This window comes from Euprymna scolopes, chromosome 18, assembly GCF_053919585.1.
Source record: "Euprymna scolopes isolate OS-2025 chromosome 18, ASM5391958v1, whole genome shotgun sequence".
NCBI lineage: Eukaryota > Metazoa > Mollusca > Cephalopoda > Sepiida > Sepiolidae > Euprymna > Euprymna scolopes.
This window is the reverse complement of record NC_136499.1, coordinates 23,944,553-23,970,889: the sequence shown is the minus strand read 5'-3', so window position 1 is coordinate 23,970,889 and position 26,337 is coordinate 23,944,553. Positions and strand designations below refer to the sequence as shown.

The 26,337-nt window shown below is 33.8% G+C and overlaps 1 protein-coding gene across 4 annotated transcripts in view; it reads right to left on the bottom strand.

The window, feature by feature from the left end:
• The window catches only part of LOC145297525 (dol-P-Man:Man(5)GlcNAc(2)-PP-Dol alpha-1,3-mannosyltransferase-like), a 209,071-nt gene that overhangs the window by 41,659 nt on the left and 141,075 nt on the right, over positions 1-26,337 (bottom strand). For all 4 annotated transcript variants that reach the window (XM_080143445.1, XM_080143444.1, XM_080143441.1 and 1 more), the window contains exons 2-3: positions 16,624-16,723; positions 13,201-13,348 (exon numbers count right to left, since the gene is read on the bottom strand). In XM_080143445.1, coding sequence (XP_079999571.1) covers positions 13,201-13,348; positions 16,624-16,697 — 222 coding nt within the window. In that variant the 5' untranslated portion in view covers positions 16,698-16,723. The remainder of the gene's footprint in view (positions 1-13,200; positions 13,349-16,623; positions 16,724-26,337) is intronic.

Genomic DNA, 26,337 nt, shown 5'->3' with positions numbered 1-26,337 from the left:
ATTACCTGAGACCCATTACGGTGCATCACAAGGAAACTTCACATGCCTCTATACAGTGACTTAGTCCAGAATACATTGCTGTCTATGTTACATACTGTTGATTTTATAAAATTATTTTTATATAATGGCTTGAATTAAAGTTTAAAATGCAAAAGTTAAGAATCATGGCTCAATTGCGCTCTAAACAGAAACATTTATTTCAGACATACCCCTGTCATATCAAAGAAGCGACATTGATTTTATATGTCTGCCCTTACTGCTTGTGCAGTGATAATGGCTTGAATTAAAGTTCCAAAATGCAAAGGTTTTATAAAATTATTTTTATGATTTTTATGATTTTATAAAATTATTTTTATATATAATGGCTTGAATTAAAGTTTAAAATGCAAAAGTTAAGAATCATGGTATAATTGTGCTCTAAACAAAAGTATTCATTTCAAACGCACCCCTGTCATATCAAAGAACATATTGTTGATTTTATATGTCAAGCCTTTCAGCTTGTGTGGTAATAAAACTTCTAAAATGTACTTGTGGTGTTGATTGTGTAAAATGTTAACTTTGTTCCAAATCACCCGTTTTTTTCTTTTTCATTGGATTATTGCGATTGCCCATACTTATCGAAGACATCCGCTACAAAACCTATCTAAGAATACTGCCAAGCACATAAAGTAGCTGTGTGAAATTTCATAAAAATTGACCCAGTCATTTTCGAATCCATTGAGAACTCTCACACACACACACACACACACACACACACACACACACACACACACACACACACACAGTCCCTTTTATTTATATATCGTTGGCCGATTTCTTGTATCCGAGAATTTCAGTTTGCTCTTCCCTCAGTGTTTAGATCGCAGATGGCTTTTCAGACCAATCTGAGCATAGAATTTGCCTGGGCAGAGAAGACAAGCAATGCTTGGCAGGGGGCGGGGTTGTTCAGCACGATTTTTTCTTGCCTGCCTCTTGATCTCCACCAGTCGTCTTCTTTCTGCTTCGTATCCTTTGGTACCGTGGATGATGGATGGGCGCCACAGGTACCGATCCTGAGCTGTTGTTTCCCAGATGTGAAGATCAAATCTGGCGTATTTTTAGGGTGGACTTGAGTTGGTCCTTGTATCACAGTAAAGGCTAGCTCCGAGTACAGGGTTTGTCGAGGGAGCCTGTTTTCATTCATTCTGAGGATATGTCTCAACCAACGGAGTCTGTGCCTCATGGTGGTGGCCTCAATACTGCAGCTGTATGCTCTCTCAAGAACACTTGTGTTGGTTACATAGTCATACCATTTGATGTTCAGCATAGCTCGAAGTTTTTGTTTGTGGAATTTTTAGAGTTTAATGAGATCACTTTGGTATATAGTCCAGGTCTCCACATTAAAAAACGACCCTGGTGTCTAACTCTGTCCCGTGGGGAGGCATTGTAAATAAGAACAATCGCGTGGTATACCAGGAGTTTAGTTTTTATTGAAAGATGTTTATTATTGAAGACATGCTTCATCAGTTTACCGAAAACTCCATAGGCAAGGCCAATTCAGCTTTCTATTTCATTCTCATTTGAGCACTTTTCCAATATTATGCTACCGAGATACGGAAAGTGATCTACTTGCTCAAGAGGAGTGTCATTTATGTGAATACTTACATCCTATATATGGTATTGGGTACTGGTTGTACTAACACTTTTGTCTTACCAATATTAACAGTGAGCCCGAAGCAGTGGTAGGCTGCCGTGAAGTTGTTTACGGATCTCTGGATGTCTTCCTTGGAATGGCTAAGGACCATGTTGTCATCTGCATATTGAAACTCTGTGATGTGTTGGAATTTCACAAGGCTTTGAGATTTTAGTCTAGCAGGCTTGAAAAGTCCCCCATCATAACGGTACCTAATGTCCACCCCCAGGTTTTTTGGGAGAAGTCCGTGCAACATTGCAGCAAGATATAAGGAAAACTTGCATAGAGGCGTCGCTTCATGATACTCCAAAAGTTCTCAATTGGGTTCAAATCTGGTGAATTTGCAGGCCACTCCATCTTCCGTCACCCAGAAAACCGCAGTTGTTGCAAATACTCTTTGCTTTTGTTTGCTGCATGCAAGGGAGCATTATCCTACATAAAAATAATGGTTCTTCTGAACGTCAACCTTTGCTTCTTCAGCCATGGTTCAATGTGCTCCTTTAGAAAAGCTATGTAAGCATTTGACATAGTTTTTATGCCTTCTGGGCCAACTAAAGTATCTCCGATAATCCCAGCCCAAATCATTATCCTACCACCACCTTGTTGACACCTTAAACGCTGATGACAATGTCGTCCATCTAAGACCCATCTCTTGCTCCAGCCATCTGGGCCATCAAAAGTGACACGCACTTCAATGATGAACAAAACTTTGGAAAAATCCGTTTTCATGCTGTTCCTTGCCCATTTCTATCGGTTTTGTATATGATGTTGCTTTAACGGAGGCTTTGTCACGGCTTAACAGACTTTGCCACTTATTTCAGAAGGCGACATTGAGTAGTTTTTGAGACATGCTTTAATCCGGCTTGGTCAAAGACTTCTCAACTTGTCTGCCCAGAGTTATTAACAACTTCACGTTTAATTTGCAGTAGAGAACAGCGTGAAACAACTCTAGATTTACATTTATCAGCTCTTACGTACCTTTAAACTTTTTCTAGCTGTTCTGTAATAGGACTCTTTTTAGAACTACTCAATCCACCTTTATGACCCATTTTATTGACGAAACAAACTGCCTTGTTAATAATTTGACACACGTCAAATACTGTTGATTCAGCAATTACGATGGCAAGTCGTTTACATTGTGCGGAACAGTACGAAAGTTTCACAGTATGCGCAGCTAAGCATTGCCAACATTTCCGAAGCTTTTGATACGAAACTACCGGTAAGGTTCTGAAACTGGTAAAAAAATGTTATCTCCTTAATAATTTGACATGCAGTGTGTATATATATATATATATATATATATATATATATATATATATATAGTAAATAATATAACTTGTTTTTATTATAATTTAAAAAACAAACCTCCAAAATTTGATTTTAAATTTTATTGTTGCGATATAATGATAACTCTTTTTATTATTATTAAAAAAAAAAAGCAAAAAAGTTTGGTTTAAAAAGTTTTCTTGTCATATTTGTTTACAGAGCCAATGTGTGTGTGTGATGGTTAAGGTCAAACCCGTGTAGACTAAAATGTGTCCCCCTTTTTTCTTATTCCCAACTTTGCCCCAAATATGTGCACCAAATGTGGATGTGGAAGGTAGTGGGTGATAAGAAATCATCTTTGATGAAGCAATACTCGTTTCTTTCGAATCATGTTTGAAGTATGAATGTTTACAAAAGCCTTTTGCACTTCATTAACTGATCAATTTCACTTAGTAAATGCACCACATAATACTGTGATCGAAAGACAAGGCTAAGTTTAATTGAGCCATCTTATACAGCCTAAGAACTTTAAACAGTGCATCTCTTTCACAGTATGATGGTTACATTTAATGCTGCTAAGAGAAAGCTTCTTTCCTTTAACAATTATAAGAAACCTTCTCAACAACCAACTTATTGCCATGATAATAATGTGATACTATAGGTCCCCACACCTTACCCTTAGGTGTAGGGAAGCAAAAAAAACGAAAAAAAAAAAAAAAGAAAAAAAAAAAAAAAGAAAAAAAAAAAAAAGAAAGAAAGATATATAACAAAAGAAAAGGAAGTAGGTTTATTGGGTAACAAAGGAAATAGAATTTATCAGTAGACAATAGATAGGAAGGTTGACAAAAGAAACTTGATATAGGATTGTTAGCCAGGATACGAACAAAAAGGATCAAACAATGGACCGAAGATAGTTTTAGTCTGGGTACTTCAGAATTAACAATTAATTTTATAACGATTGGGAGTGTTTTTATGACAGTGTCCAATTGACGATGTTGGGAGTGGTTTTTGACAACAATTGATCCATGACAGTTGAGTGGGGTGCTTATGACAGTCCTTAGCTGGACACAGCGGAGGACAGTTGGAGATATGGTGGCTTGAGCCAGGTTGGAAAAGCTTTGAGAGATTGAGATGAACTGATGGCAACAGACAAACCCAGCCTCAACAGGACGTAGATGTGGGCCTTAGCACAGACGGTTGACAGTGACACACACACAGAGTCGAACCGATATATGTGTAAAGCATCAGTCTGCATTTTCTTTTGTTTTTCTGTTTGATTTTATTTTCATACTTTTGAGTCTGCGTGCTCCTCTCGGCAGTCGCTAGTGCATAAAAGATGACACGATCAGAACCAGAATGATAAAAGATGAAAGGACACACAATGTTGGGGTCAGCGACTTGTTTGTGGGCCGTGTGATGTCACAATACTCTACCTGAAAATTCATCGTTCAAACTCCTCATCTTAACATTCACAGGCAATATGAAGTGTAACAAATGCATTGAAGACATTGCAAAGGCTGCTGCAAGGTAGGTGGGCTCCTAACGTGCTAGAAAAATATCCACACATGCCAGGAAATGGAGAGAATTAAGCTGCAGAATTGGGATTTGTGAATATTATTGGAAACTTGAAACAATAATGTATTATTGAGAATTATGAATTAAATTCTATTGAAAGAGAGGCATGCTGATCTAATCTTGTATATAATAAAGTAGGTGCAGTTTTCCCTCTCTGGACCAAAATACCATAGGTTTGTGGGAACAGATGCTAAATACTAATTTACTATGTTTAAAATATTATCAGCGAGTTTATCTAACTTTTGATCGCCATTATAGACACATTTATGCATTATATTAAAATCTGCTGTTTGTTCTGATGAACAACATGATCACAATCTCACCACCTTTAGAGAAGTAGCTGGTATTTCCCTCTCTCCCTTTCCTGTACTTCCACCGTTCCCACTTTACACCGCCAACATTTCTACATATTCCTACTCTACTGAGTTGTAATCGCTCTTAACTTATTCGCCACATAAACTTGGCGTAACTTACACATATTACTAATTACAGGTAATTTCTCCCTTGTCTAAATCCAGCACATCTGATTGGATGATCAGTGGCCATTTTCACATTCTACTATTCTACGATTAAACGAATGGTTCAACAATTAAAAAGGCACAGCCGTTTTTTTTTCATAGCCATTCATTTCTATACGAAGCTTCCGCACTACATTCAATATTTTTTTATTATCTCCGTTAAATTTTAGTTTCTGTACTATTCCAACATTAAATTAAATCATTAACAATGCTCGGATAACTGAAAGCATAACCAGTTACGTGAATCTACTTCTAATTACAATCAATTGGAGGGAGGGTCAGTTATAGATAGAGAGATACAGAAAGTGGGAGGGATAGCGAGAGAGAAATCAGCTGTGCTATTCACGCACTTGGAAGCGTCTGCAACTTGCCTTTTTTCTTTATACTTTTTTCATTTGCTCGCCACGGCCCTAGATCCTATTTAAAGTTTTCCTTAGGGGGTTGCTCTATTTCTTCCCTGTATTATGTGACCACTGTTTCTTTCAGAATTATAAAAACAAAATATACCCCTGCTTTCGAACTTCTATATATATTGTTTCTGTTTATTATTTACCGTTTAAAACTATAAACATTTATTTTTGTTACCGTGCTTCATTTATAACATTATCACGCAAGCCATTCATAACATGGGGAGGGTGTCTTGTAAATATTCTGTTCTTCCACCTAACACTTTGATAAAAAAAAAAGAAACTGCTGCACTTATTGAAAAGCATTTTCAAATTAAAAATATTTTATATTAAATTATTAGGTGAAAGCACAGAAGTTACAAAAAAGACCCTATGCTCCCCATGTTAAGAATGGCTTTCTAAATAATGTTATTAATTCAGAACGGTTCCATCCTTAATCTTGAACTTAAACTGAAAAAACTATTTCCAAATAGCGCAGTATCCACATTATACTGTTTAGAATAATAACAAATAAAAAAATGTTCTGTTTGTATTGTTTCAAATTAAAAATTTTACTTACAAATTAAAATTGTCGTGCTTTTTTCAGATGGTTTTTTTATCTTGCTGAGTCAAATCCCCCACCTTCAAAAAATATATTAAACTAGAATGGATATCCAGCATTGCCAGGGTCGACATGAAATTCGGTTTGGACACAGTTGCTATACTAAGGATATTGAGCAGTTTTTCATTATTATATGTCAACTCCATAGTTACCCCAACAAAAATTTTGGTACTAGTGCAGAGAGTGATCCGGACGTAAATGGGGAGGGGAGGGTGTTTGTACTTATTCTATACTTCAACCTTACAATTGAACAAAAAAACATATCATAAAACTTTAATTAAACTTGGAAATATGATTTAAAAAATAGCGCGGATCACTCTCTGCACTAGCACCAAAACTTCAAAAATAAAAGAACGGATGAAAACACAAAAATGTAATCCCCCCCCCCCCACGTGAGAAACTCTCCACCAGATATTTCAGAAGGGATACGAAGAAAAGCTATTATCCGGATATTGAGCACTTTTTATGACTATATACCAGTTTAAGCAAATTTCTTTAATGCTGCCTCAGTCTAGAAAGATTTGTTTTTACGGTCTGCTACAACAAAAACAAACTGTACATAATTCAGTTTCAAAATACCAAAGTAGAATTTGTGTTAACTGAAATACGTTTTTATGTTATAAAAATGATGAGCTATGACTTATTGTTTTTTTTTAAAGAAAAAAATTAGCAGTTATGATGTCAACAAAATGTGAAGAAAAAAAAATGGTAAAAAAATGTAAGTGAAAGTTTTTTTTTTTTCTTTTTGTTTTAAAAAATCATAGTTGAATTGGATTGTTTATTTTAAAAAAAAAATCCACTGGACCACAATGTTAATCGCAAAATCATGTTGGAAATTATTTTATTTAAACTAATTCCTAAAATAATGCTTGAAAGTTTGTGTGAATTGTTTTTAGTTTTAATATCCACCGAAAATGAAAACAAAAAACAAAGTTGGCGCCCAGGGAAAATAACTCAAACTCTAAAAAAATCGATGTCGGTAAAAATAAATAAAATAAAATATGTTATCAAAATAAATCAAGTTTAAATAAAAAACTTAAATAGAATATGTAATACAGTTCTCTCACTATAAACAATAACTAACAACAACTATTTAATAAAATCGATTTTCCTTAATAAAATATACAAATGAGGTCACCTCTTAATCGTATATTTTGCAAGAACCATACCATATATAGAAATGAATAAAATAATAAAGTAATGGACCTTGATATATATTAATCAAATTGTGAACAAACAAACAAACAGGAATACGAATTTATATATATAGATTGATTACATATATTTTTGGAGGGGGGAGGACTTAGTGAGATGAAGTACCATTTGAATAAATTCACAATGATTTAAATTTGTAATAAGACAAAAAATAAATATTTACATTTATTTGCAACGTAACTATTCTGTACTTTCACCTAACAATTCAGTAAACCCAAAGAAATTGTAAAACTTGAATTTTCTGTTGTCAAAACCGTATGGATTTATTTACTTATAAAACTCCTTGGGATATATTGCAGAGAAGTCACTGATAAAAATAAATACACATTAAATGAATATCTTTTTAAAGTGATTTTTAATATCATATTCAGCTAAATTCATAAAAAGCAGTACTTGAATGAATAGCTTATTTTATTGTTGCTACACCGTAATCACGTGATTACAATTGCAGCGGACGAAACATTGCAAAGCAAAAGGGTAAGGAGAAATATGCTTTGAATTAATATAAGAGATCGTTCGATCAACAGTCAAAACTTATGAGATGCAAATATGACGGACATTTCCAATATTGACTCCAATTCTAAATTCCACAATTTACACTTTATTCACATTAAACACGTACTTTGTGACCATCACCGAGAAAAATTTTGCCGCAATATTTCTCTCAGTGATAGTCACAAAGTACATGTTCAATTTAGTAGAATGTTATGATTGAAAACTGATCCAGGATGATAAAAGTCATAAAAAACATTTTTTTCAATTTTACTTGCTTTTTTGTATCTGAAAGTTAAGGTTATAATCGATGAAATTGACGTGCTAAAAGAAAAAAAAGGGAAAATTGTGGAATTTACGGATGAGGGGAGGTCTTTCATAAACGTTCACCGAATCTCTCAATAAAAGAGAATTGTAGTAGCCCCCTTCATCACAGTGACACCGAACCTATATTGGGGTGATTAGGCAAAAAAAATATTTTTCACTTTTCAAATCATACAAACTATACATTTATAAAACACATTTGCCTGATTTACCTTGTGATGTAACACATAAATTGGATTACATAATTAATTAAAAATTGAAATATTTAATTTCGGCCAACGAGAAATGTATAATTTTTTTTTGTTATTTTATCACCAAGGCAAATAAACATAGGAGAAACTCCATATCAACAGCGAAAGGAAAGAAATAATGCTTGGGAGAACAAGCTGGTGTTGTCGGAATACAGGATGTTAATTTCACGAACACAGGAGACAGGATATTCCGAGAATAGCCAAAATATTGAATGGATATGATAGGAATACTGCGTGCTATGAACTGTTGCCCGAAGCGAATAAAATGAAGGTTAAAGTTCACTTTGAAAGTTGACAGAAAAAAAATAAGAGTAAAGAAGCATTAAAAAAAAAACGTGAGTTACCTCTCTCTCATATATTTAAGTCAACGAGTTCATATTGCCATTGTTTTGTTTGGGCTGATATATTTTCTTATATTGATGTATTTCTCGTTGGCATCTTCGAATAGTATACAAAGATACCCCTCCCCATCTTTATAATTTGATATTTTACTTTTACTTAATCTCATTATCCCCTACCTTCCGTAGCTTAGTGTTTCATAATAAAATTTAACTTAGAAAGTTACCATTGCGTGTCGTGTTTTCCGTTATTTTCATACGCTGTTCGTTCGTCTATTGTATATTTCCGGTTTTGAAAGAGTCTCTCCATGTTTTTATTTCAGCAAGGTGTACCGAACCCAGGGCACACATGTGGTTTAATGTTCATTGTATTTCATGAATATCTTATTATTATTATTATTATTATTATTACAAACTCATGAATGTGTTGTTATTATTGTCTGTTTGCATTAATGGAATTCGTAATAACCTCCAAATATATTATCAGTTTCATAAATGTTCAGTCAGTTTGTATCTGAGTACATTTATACCAGTTTTTTTTTTTTTTTTTTTTACTTTCTTTGTCCGTCAAAAAATTTACGCCACTAAAGTACAAATTTCCCTTTTACTACATTAGGTACTTTTTTACCTTAGCACCAATTACAATATTTCCTTAAAAACTGACGACTTCTATAGATTTTAGACTATGCTGAATAAGATAATCTATTTTAACTTTGATGGAAACAAGTAGTTTGCAAGATATAACATGCATTATGCGCTGTAATTCATTGTTCTACGCACACGCAATAAAAAAGTGTACTTCTCTCAGCACGATAATGTTCCCCCCCCCCCAATTTTTTTAATAGTCTTTGCAAGTGGGTATGCTGACAACATATATCAAAGTTGAACTTGGGGCAAATACTTGGACAGTTCCACCCCTCATAAAATGAGGTGCCTTCTGAAACCGGTTCTTAACATTAGGATGTTGGGCATTGGTCAACAACAACCGTAGTTTAATTCTTTACGAGAAGGGGTGGGGGGCATGTTTCCACCAAGCAACGCCGGTTAACGGGTCCTGCTAGTTCATAATATAATGCAAAACATAATGAGCTAAGGAGATTGTGTTCTGCTTGCCCACTGAATCCACACCATTGAGAGATTAGCCCTCAACTTAGTGTTGAGATCACTGAACCCGAAAAACACTCAGATTTTCTTAATAGTGCATTTAGATATGAACAATAGAATCTTAAGTCAAAGACTTGTGAATGATCAAATTTGTGTAATCTTTCAATGAACAATCAATTTGTTTTACACAAAAGAAACAGTCATCGACTTATTATTCTTTTCTTCTTTTCACTTGAAATGAACTTTGCTCCCCAGTAATACAGACTTTGGTGACTAGTGCTGGACGGATTGCTTTTTTGATCTTTTACAACGTGGGGAGAGTGGTAATTCAAGAAGGACCTTTCAAGATCCAGGGCCTTTGACAAATTAACCACCAAGTACCAAGTGACCAACTGGGACCCAGAATAACCATATTTGGTGACACCACCCACTAGATATCATTGGAGGAGTAAGGGATACAGGCTTAGAGAATAACAGGTGGTTGCCAAAGTAATTATTTACTAGCCTTTCCATGAGGACTGTATGTGACACAAACTCTGGCTAATTGTGGGATGTAGACATTACTATGGAGAACTGGTACCTGGGAGAAGGTTCATTGTCTGCCCCCCAAAATGTTGTGAGATGAAACATGAAGGCGATCAATATCAACATTGGGTCTTGGAAGAGCATTACAGATGACCGCTCAAGATGGAAAGGAACTCTGCATCAACGTCTGAAAGCACTGGAGGAAAATTTGATAAACGTTATTGCAGAGAAGCATACACATAAAAAAGAGAACATCATCGCCAAGATTTTAGGGACCACATGTTTGTGACTTTTGTAACAGAGTCTGATGCTCCTGCATTGTTCTCTCCAGCCAAGCAGACAGCCGGGACAACAAAGCTAAAAATGTTTTATCAATCACCGATTGACAAATAGAAACCTATGAATAAAAAAATTATTTATTTGAAACTTTTGAAAAAAAAAAAAAAAATTCCATACAATTAAACTAAAGGTAACTATTTTCTTTTTGTTTTATGGTTTTATTTTCAATATTTCTTTATTGTCCTGCTGTTTGGTTACAAAACCACGTTTTGAATTTATCATCTGACAATCTTTGCGTTGGCTTTTTCTAGCTGCTTACATAACCATGCCGAAAGATGGCAACATCAAGCTGTCAGAAATTGGGTTGTCTACTGAATAAGTACCAGCATATCTAGTAGTCCCCACCCTACGATTGACCTCCATTGTGTACTTCCCAGAATAATGATGGACCTAAGGTAGATAAATAATTCTGTCCTAAAAAATAGCACCATTCCAAGACAGCATTTTCCAGACTGAGGAAAGAACCTTAGTTTTTAATGTATTGGTGCACAGCCTTGTCCCCAGTTTATCCTAGCAATATGATGTTTACTTTGTTTTTGTACAAGGAAGTCATCACTTATCAAGGCCTAAAAAACACTTAAAGATAAGAGTTAATGAGTGCAAGGTGGTCACTGAGACAACAGCATAGTGATCATTGGTGGCAGGCATTCACTAGAATTTGGTTATTTAAGGGAACAGAGTTCCACAGGCAGGCAGTTCTAAGAAAGAGGCGTTGTTCATGAAATCTGTGTCTAGATTTAGGCGCAGATAGAGAGTTGGGGGAATTGTGAATAGTGGCTGTAGCTAGAGAAGTGCTTTTTATGAAAGTTTGATGTGGTAGGTACCATAGATTGAAGCTCAGACGAGCACTTGTTATGAAAATAATGATAGAGCAGAAACAGGCTCACAATGTATTTTCTGTGGAAAAGAGATTACAGGAAGGAAAAAAGGGCCTCTATTAGGTTTCAAAGCCGGTTTGGAATTCTATCAAGATAGGATAGGGTGTTTTGAGCAGCTCCTGTCCAGATGTGGCAACAGTACTCCTTTTAAGGATGCATTTGGCTCTTGTACAGGTAGAGGATTGCGTCAGGAGTGAGATACCTTATGGATCGGTAGAATGACGCAACCATTTTTCCATCAACCTTAGCAACAGATTTGATGTAAGTGTTCCATTTCAGATTAGGGGTGAAGGTCAGTCCCAGAAGCTTGTTGAAGCAGGGTGCTTATTTGAGACAGGAACCATTCATATCAATTGTGGCCAAGTGGGGATCAGAGCATTGGTGGTGAAAAGATAGAAGATTGGTTTTGGAATACGTTAAAATTAACCAACCACCTTTTACTCTATTGCATCATATGCTAAAAGTCATAAGAGACTCAGAGAGATCTTGGTCATTGCTGGCCTTTGAAGTGTTATCATAGATAGTAGTGTTGTCTGCATATATCTCAATGAATGAATTTAGAATGTGATTTGGGAGATTATTGATGAAGATAAGGAAGAGAGTTGGGTCCATGATGACTTTCTTGAACCTTTTCAGAAGAAAAAAAACGGCTGTAAATATCTTCATCACATCAATAAGGTTTATATTCTTGTAATTCAAGTAGAGTTTTTGGTTCCCATTTTTGTGGAAGAGCAAAAGGATAGCTTTGCTCCAGTCATTAGAGGGAATCTCAGTCGCCTTTACTGCATTGACGCCACAATACACCCATACATCAATGACCTTTGACATGGCCATGAATATTTCTGCAGAAATCTCATCCTCACAGAGAACTTTACTGTTATGGAACTGATGCAGAACTTGCTGCACTTTCTCTATGATTGGCTGTGTTCCCGTCATTCTCCTCCTTATTCGGATCAACATCAACTATCATTGGAGATGACTAATTGCACAGTTCATCGAAGTATTGTAATCCTAACCACATAATTAGTGATCAGAGTACCATCCCGAGCATAAAACATTTTGCTGATCCCCAAGTTTCCTCGACTAACATCACTATTTGATAGGGGTTACAAGTTTCTTTTCAAGCTGCAATTGTCTCCTTGGCAAACTGCATTATGGTCCATTTGGATTGTGTGAAAGGCTTGTCAACATAAAACATGGAAACCTGGTGCCCTCGCAATTCTTGTTACTCTTGCCAAGTTCCAGCATTTCACTAATGATCCAATCTTGATGGTGTAACCCCCAGATGTATGTTCCATTCAACTTCTGGCTGCGGCGCAATATCAGGCAAACCAGTTCTGAAGTTCTAGTTTAAACTCGTCTCCTCCAACCAACTTCAGTTGGCTATATTGAACCACAGAGAAAACTTCAGATGTCATCTTGCTCAAACTCTCAAATGCAGACCTGCACAGAAAAGTGCATGATTAGAGCTGTAGTAGCATTGCTACATCATGTCAAAGTTTGATTAAATAAAAACAATAAGTACAAACTCATTTAAGATTAACATCCAAATCATTAATGCAAATAGAGCCATCATTTTTCTTCACAAAATAACTAAGGGAGATAACTTAGTTTCTCCACATAAAAACTTAACAGTATCACTTAGCAAACAAGTGACTTATCTCAACGGTATTTTTATTGATTTGTTTTACTTACCCGTCGACATTTCCTGTAGATGTCAAATACAATTAAAAGTGTCACCAAATAAATTGCACCAAATATGTACTGTGCAAGACGAATGTCACTTCCTTTGCCTGTCAGATGATAAAGTGCTGTGAAAACATACACGAAACCAGCTGGATAGCTATTGAAAAAAAAAAAATTATTAAAATAAGTGTTTGTACATTATAAGCGGATATCTAAATAAATAAAAAAATAAAACAAAAATAATGCATTTTAAGTAAAAAAAACTGCTACATAATTATGTGTCATATCAAAATCAGTAAAACCTCCAAAAATTACAAAAAGTAAAATTTATCGGATTTGTCACTTTAGAATCCAGGTAACTGTAGTCTATCAATTTAGCCAAATAATCCTAATTCTTGGGTGGCCAATATGCATATGTTTTATTATGTCTTTTATTTCATTTTTTTGTATTTAAATAAATTGCTATTATTTTGATATTAGTGATTTTTTTCTTAAAAAAATTTCTTAAAATGCCAAAAAAAAAAAAAAAAAAAAAAAAAAAGTTTCTTCTATCCTGTTAGCATTACAAGCATATGCTATTTTCGTGGACATTGGCAATATTACATACCTAATGTTCTTCAACAAGTCATATCTTTATTTGTGGGTCAATTTTTAAAAGCGTTACATTGATGAAAAGAGAATAAAATAAGCATTCCAATGTTAATTTATCTTTCCTTTATGTGTTCAATGTTTTTATGCTTTAAGTTAAAAATGACAAAACGGTAACAAATGACGACAGCAAAAAGGGAAACTGTTTTTTCCGTGTTTACATTTCATACGTTACGTTTGGATACACATGCGCGGGGTGAAATTTGATTGGATATGGCTGAAATTTTACAGGCTAAATAAGCATAGAAGTCCATCTCTACTGGACTTTGATTTTTACTTTTATGACCACAGGAAACAAAGTTACGACCGAGCAAAGTTGACAAAGAATATTTCAAAATTGATAAGATAAATCGGTATATATCATCCATTTTCATATAGATAATAGTTTCAGAATTATTTTCATGCATATGTAAATATTTGATGATTACTAATTGTGCGGAAATTTCTTTAAAATGTTATCTTTTATAGAAATTCAAATCCGTTTAACAGGGAAAAACGGCTCGCTACATGCTAATATGCGAGTTTCGTTTGTATTCTATTAAAAAGAAAAAACATTTTTCTGCTTTCAAAGCAAAAGCAGAAAAATCAGTTTCATTTTTATTCTGAGTTTGTCAATTTAAAAAATTATTTTCAAGTTTTTTAAATTTGATTTCCAAACAATACTATTTTGTTGTTTTTAACGCTTTTAGTACACATGTACTAAAAACATTAAAAAACAACAAAATGTACAAAGTACATGCGTTTCTGTCATCATTGTATTTATAACTTCTTACTTGTACTTAGGGTAGAATTGTTTTTTTAGTGGTCAAAAAACAAAAAAACAAATATATAATAAATAACATGTACTTGTGCACTTATGCTACCATGCTGAAATAATAATTTTATTATTTAGAAACCCATTCTTAACATGGGGAAGGAAGGGTGTTTTGTTAACTATTCTGTACTTTTACCTAACAATTAAATAAAATATATCGTGAAACATGAATTTATTTTTAACTCATTATCAAGATCATTTTTTGACTCTAAAACAAAGGTTTTATTTTTAACTGAGGCTATCTAAATAATAATAATAATTAGGCGGTTCGATAAAGAATTTCATTGTGATGCATTTTGTAAATTTTTACCTTCTTTCTATCTTAACATTTGCTTTAAAATAACTACCTTTAAGGTTTTCGGGTATGCTGAAAATGAATATCGCATTTAAATTTTCTGCAAGTAAGTAGCTTTCCGGATAATAAGCAATGTCATTTCTTAATGTTATTGCTGGTGGCCATCTTGGTATGTGTATTTGCACAGTTTCTTGGGGTTACATTTGCACACTCGCACATACTAAAATGGCCATCAGTGATAACATACGAAATGACATTGCTTAATATCTGGAAAACTACTTTTTTGCAGAAAATTTAAATATTCGTTTTCAGCATACCCTAAAACCTATAAAAGTAATCATTTAAATGTTAAGGTGGAAACAAGGTAAAAAATTACCGTTTTATTTCTTTGCTTACATAGTTGAATTTTCAGTAAAACAACAGAACAGAAATGACAAAAATTACCATCAACTGGTGAATATATAGTTGTTGCTTATCAGGATTCCTGGTATCCTGGTACTGTGAAAGTTACATCAAGGATTCATGTAGAGTACGATTTATGGTTGCATCTCAGAAAATAGGGATATATTTTGGGCCAGACAGAGAGGATTTACAAAACTGAAAATTGGACTGGTTCCAAAATGCATAAGTTCTGGTCGACTATAGGAATTTTCATCTTTTACAGAAATCCAAAATCTATAAGAAAAATTTTATTCAATTTATTTCTGAGATTAATTCATATCTACTCAATTTTTTTTCTCTTTGAGGGGAGTAGTAAATACCAGCCATGAATGCTCTTTAGGCATTCAATGGCTACACCCCAGATTAAGCTCTCCTTTGGTGAGGAGGCAGGAAAATGCCTGCTCTCAATAAATCTATATTTAAATACCACTATAATACTTAGTTTTGTTCATGAATAGACCCCCACTATATGATACCATGCGCCAGTTTAAAAAAAATTGAAATGTATACATCTTAATTTATAATTCATGGCTCATGGTAAAGAGATACATCAGATTTGACTGCATAATCAGAAAGAGCACACAATTTTACATAAGAGTGTCAAGTTTCATAAGAATAGCTTGAAAAATAAATAAATGGTGGCGAAATTACTGAATTTCTTGAAATGTTGAGGTCTGTAATTTAGCCCACTTTTTCTAAAGAAAAATGTCCACGGAAAAGCATAAATTAATAAGCATCTTTTACACAGCTAAGGAAAAAATCAACTTGTAATGCTAATCCTGTAGGACAAACTGTACAGAGAGGAATGGGTTTGGCAAGGAAAAATGAGGGAAAGGAAAAGACAGAAAGATAAACGGATAGAGAGAGGTAGAGATAAAAGTTTTAAGAGAAATAATTTGCACTTTTGTCTCGAGCAATACCAGGTAACCCTGCTAGTCTATTTTAAAATATTTCTTTTTAGAAAACAAATAAAAACTGAATATATATATCATTTTTGTTTATACTGTAGTAAACCAGACAGAGTTGTGGATCATTACTCAAGTCAACATGGAGGATTAGATAAACAGTGGTAATATAGAAATTGTTAAAGTTGAAAGCATTGAAGAAAATACAATAAAATAAGGTTGCAGTGTTTAGAAGCTCATAAATTGTGTGATAAATACAAAAAAATTATCTAAAGTGGAAACAACACAGGAGTATTAAAAAATTTCACCATCCCTAAAAGTTAACTTACACAAGTGGTCCAGTGTCGCCTTTCAACTGTGTATAATCATAAGTTCCATTATGTACGCCTTCAACTTCTTGCATGTAAGCTTTCCAGTCAATTTCAGTATCTGTAGAAAATAAGAATATGTATGTAATTTTGTGATGCCATTGTCATCAATAAATATATCAAGACTTTAAATTTTAAAACTAAAGCCTCCTATATTTTTAACTCAAAACGCTGAGAATCTATGAAGACATGGGAATGGTGGCATTAAAACAAGAACCTTTTGTGCTCCCAAATTTATTTTTCTACATAGTTACCACCATTCTCAATACACATTTGCTATGAATTCAATAACGCATCTCCGCTTCCGACATACATTCACGACATGGGTTGCTTTCTTAGAGTCTCACACCATTGATATCTGCAACAGAGATGAAACTTTCAGGTCATGGATGCATAAGTCCAGTCATCATAACAATGCAATTTGCAATCTCCTCTGATCCATTAGAGCAGAATAAAAAAAAGTAGGAGGCATGACTTTTGGAATGTCCTTCGTATTTTATCAAGGTACAATTTTAAAGTCAACAGTCCTCACACTACCAAGTTAGTTAACTCAAACCTAACCAAATCCGCTAGGTTTTCAGGTGCTCAACATTTGCCTCAGTCACTTATTTTACAATTTTATGCACATTTCACAGAGACATCTGATTAAAAGGAGTTCCACACCATCCTCTTAAATGAATTGTCGATTGGTTTAGGACTGCTTGTGATCTTAACCCTTTGCCACCAGAATTTTTTTTAAGCAAGAAATACATTTTTTAATTATGAAACCCACACGTGATGGAAGTTAGCATGCAACTGACACACAAACAAACTCCTCATTCACTTGTTGAACCATGTATAGACCTGTACTTTGAAGACCAGTTGGGCTGACAAGCCATAAGAGTAAGAAATATTTCCTATACAGGTGTTTTTTTTTTTAAAAGGCAACTTGAAAATACAATTTGACAGTAAAGGGCTAAAAATATTCTCCAATCTGCCACCTGGTGGACAGGAGAGGTCGTTTCACACCAGGATTTCTTCATAAATACAAAATGTTTTTTGTTTTCATAAATGATTTGAATAGCATGAAATGATTCTCAATCTTGAATACTATTTTCACATTTTGGTCAATGTAACTTCTGACCTTCAAGACTTTCTAGTTGAACCTGCATGGAATTTAAAATTAAACTCTTTATTTAATCTATGTTTTTGTTCCATCAGATTTAGTTGTGTAGAAGTCCTAAGTCATTTGCAACTCGAGTGTCTAACATCTCTCTATACAGGTGTTTGTCAGAACAACCTGGCATAACTTGTTTGTAAATGATCAACCTTTCTTTGGTCATATTTTGAAAAATAAATTTAATCATCTCTCAAATTGTTTGTTTGTGCTTAACAACCTGTCAACCTTTCTATGGTCATTTAAGGTCATGCAGATTTTGTGAGAAGTTTAGTGTTTTATTGTGTGCATAAAGTTTGGGATTTTCTTTTATATTTTTGTGAATAAGTATTTCTTTTAAAAAGTCTATTTTGGATGCTTTTATTTTATTGAAGAGATTTTTATGGTTGGACTCATGATAGTATTTCAAGTCAACACAAACAGACAAGATCATATATGAAGCCAGGGATGCCTTCTGTTGGCGGGTTCGAATCTATCGACTGGTGTTAATTGTGACACCCTGCACTGATGATTCCCAAAAGGATAAAACACTAGTGTCTGTAGGTATTTAATAATTATTATAATAAATAATTATGTCAGCCCCTTTAAGAAACTCGTTTCTTATCATTGAGCACTTTCAGTTGAATTAAATTCGGTCAATTTAGCTCTTATGCGCAGATCATCATATAATGATTGGATCACTCTGACAGACGTTATAAAGCATTTAAAACATAAATGTTTAAAATTCAACAGCATTTATCATGATTAACGGTAGCCGAATGGATTAGGTCCTTGCTAATGAAGCCAGGGATGGCTTCTGTTGCCAGGTTCAAATCTATCGACTGGTGTTAATTGTGACACCCTGCACTGATGATTGCCAAAAAGATGAAACACTAGTGTCTGTAGGTATTTAAGAATTATTATAGTAAATGTAAATGTATATATATATATGATAGATAAGTATACCAAGTAGACTTTGGCAGATAAAAGTTACCGCCCATTAATTTAGAATAAGTGCTTTATGGAATATGGTTAAATTTGTGTTCATTTTTGTATTAAATACTAATCTCTATTAATCCCAAACTGTGCATCAAATGGATACCATAATACTAAGTATGCTGCACCTTATAACAAAGGCCCGTACAAAATTTTGTTTTATATTTTGGTGAATAAATTTCTTTCTTTCAGGAAGTCTTTATTTTGGATGGTCCTATTTTGTTGAAGAGATCTTTATGGTTGGACTCACGATAGTACAAGGTGGCACGATAAATCTGTTGCCTTAAAGAAAACAACAATACAGCTTTATTTTAAAACTTTTATTGAAAAAAATCAATTCAGGTAACTTGATTATGTCGTAAAGCTGACATCTATTTAATGTAGCCACCTTCAGCCTCAATCACTGCCTCGATACAGGTCCAGAACTGAGAGCATGCCTTTTCTACAAGTGCCAGCAGAAGCTTGGCGAATACTCGGCAAATGATGGCGCCAATCAGGCTGGCTTTGGTGTTGTGGGAGGTCATGTTGGTGATGTTCTCGATGTAAGACCAAATGAAGTAATCCACCAGGTTTAGGTTGGGAGAGAAGAGTATCAAGTCGTAGCACTCCTTCTGAAGCCAAGTCTGGGTCTCTTCAAACGAGTTCTGCTGCCACACCCAGCGTCTGCCAGCATCCACCTCATTGCATCAAGGGATCATCACACTCTTTAGCACATCCAGGTACTCTGATGTTGACTTTCAAGCCGATTTTGAAGATGTAAGGTGGCATGATGTACCCCTCACTTGAAACCATAACCATGACCAGAAACGTTATTGAGCTCTCCAAAACTGTTGAACTGTCCAAATTTGCATTTTGAGGGTGTTGGCAATGGTCCTGTTATAACTTGGATCGGTAGAGAGCATGTCTAAGCAGTGCATCTCTGATCTCACTTGGTGAACATTAATATATAATTATAGAAGGCTCTTATCATTCTTGAGATTTGTACTCAACTGGCCAACTAGTAGATGGTCTGTAACAAAGAAAAGAAAACTGGTTTTCATCAAATGGAAATGGAATCATGTCTTTTCTGAGGCAGCAATCTTATCGTTCCACCTTGTATTTCTTTCAATATAGAATAAAGTCAACACACTCTAGTAATATATGGTTGATAGTGAGTTTCTCTTGGCATACTGTGCATAATAGAGATTCAACACCTTCCAGTAAGTATAAGTGTGTTAAATGAGCCTATATATAATTGATTTAGTATAATTTCCTCTTTTCTGTTAAAGTTCTTTTTCGTATGCCATTCTCCAATGATTAATTTTTTTGTAGCTTGTTTAACCATTTGTTCTTTTCCTCTTGTCATTTGTTGGTGATCATTTTTGTTTTTTTTGTTTTTTTTTAAATTTGAAGTTTGTAATCTGTGTATGGTATTTTATTGTTAAAGATTTTTTTCCCATTTACACCCCTTTTTATTTCTTTTTCAACCTGGCATGAAAATACTTTTCCCTAAAAATAAAACCTGAATAAACATTCAAAATCACATAGTACTTGTGGCCTAAATAAAATCTACTCAGTATGGATAATGGTGTACCTTCTCCGAGTGATGTTACCCCAAGTAACAATATGAAGCTGGATATTCTACCAGACTAGATGGATTCTTGTCCTGGAATCCAGTTAGACCAAGAGACCACAAGAAAGAAATACTATATAACACATTTAAATTGTCAATTGGGGAGAGGGAAATAATGTTCTTAACTTCTTTACTAATTCAGTGGTTGAGAGATAATAAAGGAGAACTTTAAAATCGAATATTTGAATATCTGTGGGTCTCATATAGAGATCAACAGTTAGTCCCAGGAAGGAAGCCCCTTGATTTCTAAGAACTTTCAAGTAAAATGAAACAAAGTATTTTGATTAAAGTAAACAAATATTTGCAGAATTATTTCAAATTAAAAAATTATAGCTGACAAAACATCAAACAAAAAGTGCAAGTGATAAATAGTAACACAGGGAGGAAGGGGGGGTAGAATTTTTCAACCAATCAGAAAAAGGAAAAAAAAAAACTGCTATGCAATGTACAAAAAACATATCGCACATCAAACTCGACACATTGGAACATATAAAAGATCAAGTGTTAGTACCAGGAATTGGGGGTTCCTTGATTTCTGAGAACTTCGACTAAAGTAAAATGAAACAAAAATACTATCACCCGCTTTGAGGATTGAACATTTAACCTTCAGAAGAGAATCCCTTACAAATGAATTTTACCAAGTACTTTATTCATTATGCCATGGGTTCTTGTGAAACATAAAATGAATCCAAATAATACAAAAGAACAATTATCATATATATATATATATATATATATATATATTAGTGTTGTGCCGATGAATCGGAATCGGAATCGGGAATCGGTTAAATCGGTAATTTTCGGGGAATCGGAATCGGCATCGGAATCGGAAAAATTTGTGTATAATTTCCGATTCCAAAATCGATTCTTTGAATATTTTTCAAAAGTTAATTTTCAATTGCTTGTACCGATTATAAATATTTATTTCTTTTAAACTATTAGTAAAAATAAACTCTATAGATCTACGTACTCGTTATAGAATGACGTTCTCATAACAAAATCACGTAATTTCATTAAATAGTTTTTGTTTTACGCTCCCTTGACTAATTATCGCAGTTTTTTTAGGAAGATTCCGAATTTCCCAAATCGTTTTTACGGCATAAAATAAAAACTATTTGATGAAATTACGTGATTTTTTTATGAGAACTTCATTCCATAACGAGTACGTAGAATATATATTTTTTTTTATTTTTCGTTTTTTAACATAGTGTAAACTGCACAAGCACCCTTTTTTAATACGTGAAGACAGTTTAGAGCTTCATCCTAGATCTAAAAATAATTTGGTTTTTAGTGGGTTTACAAATATCGTCCAAAAGTAGAATTTCAATGAGGGGGGACTTTTAAATGTAAATATAATTTCTTTTTCAATCTGAAAAATTTCTAAATGTTTTCTCTGTATCTATTTTATCCAGACTTTGATAAATTCATTGTGAGATATTCATGTATATTTTTAACTTTTCCGAACCCCCCCCCCCCCCCCGAGAAAAATGCGACGGTGTCAGACAATGTGGCTCCAGGAAAATAAAATAAAACTCTATTCGTTTGAAATCTTTTCATATTAAACTCCTTGAGAAATTTGGCAAGTGGGTGTGAAAAAGTATGGTTGTCGAAACCAACGGCATCGAAGGTGTTAATTACCCCATAATACTTTCAACTCAACTTTTGAGTGAGATTGGCGGGCTTCAGCGAGGAGGCCTCCGTGATATATATATATATATATATATATATATATATATATATATATATATATAATAGACGGTCAGTTTCACAACTAAATATAACGTAACATGAGCTGTAGTGTGTTACCAATTTAAAATTATGTGCGCTTATTGGGGATAGGGTGTCTACTTTTTAAGCGATTACACATGGTTTTACAACGTTGCAAACCGAACTTAATTTAGTGGGAAACACTTTAGTTAATATCCATAAAGAATTAGGATGGCCAGAAATGATGATCATTTTACATTAAATTTATATTCGAAACTGATCTTACACTCTAAATTCTAAATGATCGCTTTTCTTTCCGCCAATTAAAAAAATGTTCTAACACGTAATCTATAAAAGTAATATTTCATTTTGGAATAGGGATTTAGCTGCGAGAGAAAGCACAGAAAGCTCACGCAATCTCACGTTAAAAATGGTTTTCATAATAGTAATATTATTATTTAGAAATTCGTTCGTAACAATGAGATGTGGCTTTGCTAAGTGGCGTTGTTAAATATATTGTTCTTACATCGTTTTCTTATTTTGCCTACCAATCTTCGAATATTTTCCACTATTCATGTAAGTAGCATGTTATACAGTAAATACGAACTGGTACAATATAGCTTTGTTTTAAAATCAAAATAAATGTTTTGTTGTGTTACAATTTTTAATCAATTACAAGGCAAACATTTGAGATAAAATATACGCGGACATTAACCAGGGGTTTATGTAATAATTTGAAAATTTACGAAAAAACAAACAAAAAAAATCTCTTATTAAATATGTATAAATTTTACAAGAATCGGAATCGGAATCGGGAATCGGATCGGAATCGGAAATTTTGAACGGAATCGGAATCGGGAAAAATTTTGGCATCGTCCCATCACTAATATATATATATATATATATATATATATATATATATATATATAAGCGAAAATGTGTGCCGTTATGAACGCGTTTTCATTTTAAAAGCTGTACTACCGGCGAAGCGAACGTCTCTCTATTGTATGTTCTGTGTATTTGGGATTGTTTTACTCTTTTATTCATGTTGAATTCACCTATTCGTAACAACCATCATTGTCATCGTCATGAACGTTGAGGATTTGTGCCATTATGAATGCGTTTTCATTTTAAAAGCTGTACTACCGGCGAAGCAAACGTCTCTCTATTCTATATTCTGTGTATTTGGGATTGTTTTACTCTTTTATTCATGTTGAATTCGCCTATTCGTAACAACCATCATCATCGTCATCATAAATGCTCCTTCATATATATTCTACATGTACGTGTATGTGTACATGCGTGTATGTATGAATGTATGTGTGTATGTGCATGTTGTCGTGTGTGTTTGTTCTTGTGTATGTATGTTTGCGTGCATCTGTTTGTATGCATGCTTGTATGTGTACGTGTATATCTTTATTTCGATATGTGTGTGGGGTGGAGAGGACTCCCAAAAGCCCTGTTAAGGCAACCCCTCCGGGTGAAGCAAATCTGATTTAAAAAAAAAAAAAAACGGGAGACCAGTATCCGCATTAAGCTGGTCTGCAGTTTGATTTGTTGCTGGCTATCTTGCTCATGCTTGTTGCTGGATCTCAACATTTTGAACTGAGAGAGAGACTTAGCTGTCGTACAAAGCTAAAACTCTGTAGCATCATCTTTGTATAGATACTTCCTCAGCCATTTGTCTATAAAAATTGTCCGTGGCGATGGAAAAAGTGTCACGTGTGTAGCCCTGAAATGCTGGAAGCATGTAATAATTGATCTGCCATCATTCTATATATGCATATGTGTGTGTATGTTTATATATGTACTAGTGTATGTATGTGTATGTATACCTATTTGCATATGTATGTATATATGTATGTGTATATATATTTTTATTTATTTTTTGTGTATATATGTTTATGTGTGTTTGTATGTATATACGTATATATATTTGTGTCTACGTATGTATATGTATTATATATGCATATAGGTGCATATATATGTATGTGTAGGTATATGTAGGTAACTATGTGTATGTATGTATATGTGCATACATGTATATGTATGTGTATGTATTTGTATATGATGGTATGTATGTGTGTACATGTGTGTATATGTATATATATGTATGTATGCCAGGGACCGTCTTCAGTGTCATGTCTGCTTAAGCATGTAAATTCGCTGGCAGAACTGGAAAAAGGAGGGAAAAAGGAATAAAAAAAGGAAGGTTATCTTTGGGCTCATGGACTTTCAGTGACTGAGGGAGTGGCACTCGTCTGACAAGATGTTGCAATCATCATCATGTATGTATGTATGTGTGTGTGTGTGTGTGTGTGTGTGTGTTTTTATGTCTCACAAAAACTTTCGACACGGGTCACGGATTTTCATGAGATTGGTATCATTTTAAAGCTTGATCTTTCGCCCGATAAATATCGAAAAATTGGCCAAAAACATTAATTCGTTCACCCTAAAATCATTAGTTTTCTACAGGGAGGGGTCAGCAAAAACCGTCCTCTCATGACAAGTTCGCTTCTACGCATGCACAAGTGACGTCGGAACATGATTTAGTCTAAATATTAAAAAAAAATGACCTAATTTTCTCAACGTCATCTTAGCTCAATTCATTAGAGCATGGCCTCATTATCTAAAGTTTGTGGGTTCGAATCGTGGTGGGAGATGTCTTTTTTTTTTTCGAATTTTAAAGGTTAAATATTGAAACAGGGCTATTTAAGCCATTTTTCACGTTCTATGCTTTTTTTTGTTTTTATTTTTCAGATTTTTTTAAAGAAGCTTTAACGTTCGTTTTTCTGTTTTCTTTTTCCATCCACATTCGCGTTTTTGTTTTGTTTTTCCGATTTTTACATTTAACATCGTTCGTTTGCCTTACGTTAGTTTTTTTTGGTGTTTTTTCGATTTTTTTAAGTTTTAACATTTTTTTATATAAAATATTTAATAATTTAATATTTAAAAATATTTACTTCGCTTATTCGAATGCTGAGTTACGTCTGGATCAATATCTGCATGAGTACCAAAATTTTTATTGCATTATATAGTGAAAAAGGATCGATCAAAATACCAGTTAAGGAAAAAAGACGACAGAGGAAGATGACAGACCTGTACAAGAACGTTTTTTTTTTCATTCATTATTTATCTCTTTTAATAATTAATTTGTTTTATATACATAATTATTTATTTTATTCAGTTATTTATATTTTTATAATATACTAGCTGTACCCTGCCACGCGTTGCAGTGGCTCAATTTGGTGTAATGGAAAAATTTAATAAAAGAGAAAATGCATGTTTCTTATATTAGTACAGCAATCCACTGCAAAAAGTGAAAAAGAAGGCGAAACTGAAAAAAATGGTACTCTTGCAGAATTTGATCTGGATCCTCGCGAGTTTCTGTCAATCATTCATGTTTTGGACTTGACCAACAATCAGTGGATGAAGCCGAACGTAGCAAAAATGTTGAAACGCTAAATGTTTTTTTTTTTTGTTGTTTTAAAAAATGTGATTTAGTAATTAATATTTGGTTGATGGTGGGGGGAGGGGGGTTACTATACACAGATTCGAAAAAGTCGTCCAAAAACAAATAAATGAAAGCAAAGGTAAGGTAATTTACGTTTCTACCTAATTGCATAATTGTTTAGTGTTTTTATGTAATGTAAAATGTTTAATTGGCTCAAAAAACAGAAATGGTCGCGAATTCTGTTGAATACGTTAAGTTTGGGAAAGTAAGTTGAAAACTAAAAACTATACAAAACAGTGTCTGAAACTCACCGAACATGTTACCATGACATAGGCTGGCATAATGGATAGGTTTCTGACAGTATTTTGTATAGTTTTTTTAGTTTTAACTCACTTTCTTTAACTTAAAGTAATCAACAGTGTCCACCACCATTTGTAGCTTTCAAATACACCAATAAACACTATTTTTCGAGCCGACTAAACGTTACATTAAATGAAAAGGGTTTATATTACTAAACACAGATACAAAGAAGTTGTCAAAAAATAAATATATAACAAATAAATGTTATCAAAGGCAAGAAAAGTAAGTGTTCTACCTAACTGGATAAGATTTTAGTGTTTTTATGTAATGTATAATCGGTTCAAAAACATTCAATATTTATCGGTATATCTGAAAAATACAAATGGCGGCAGACTGTATCGAACACGTTAAGTTTGGGGAAATTTTGGGAAAATGAGTTTAAACTAAAAATACTGTTAGGAACTCACTCAA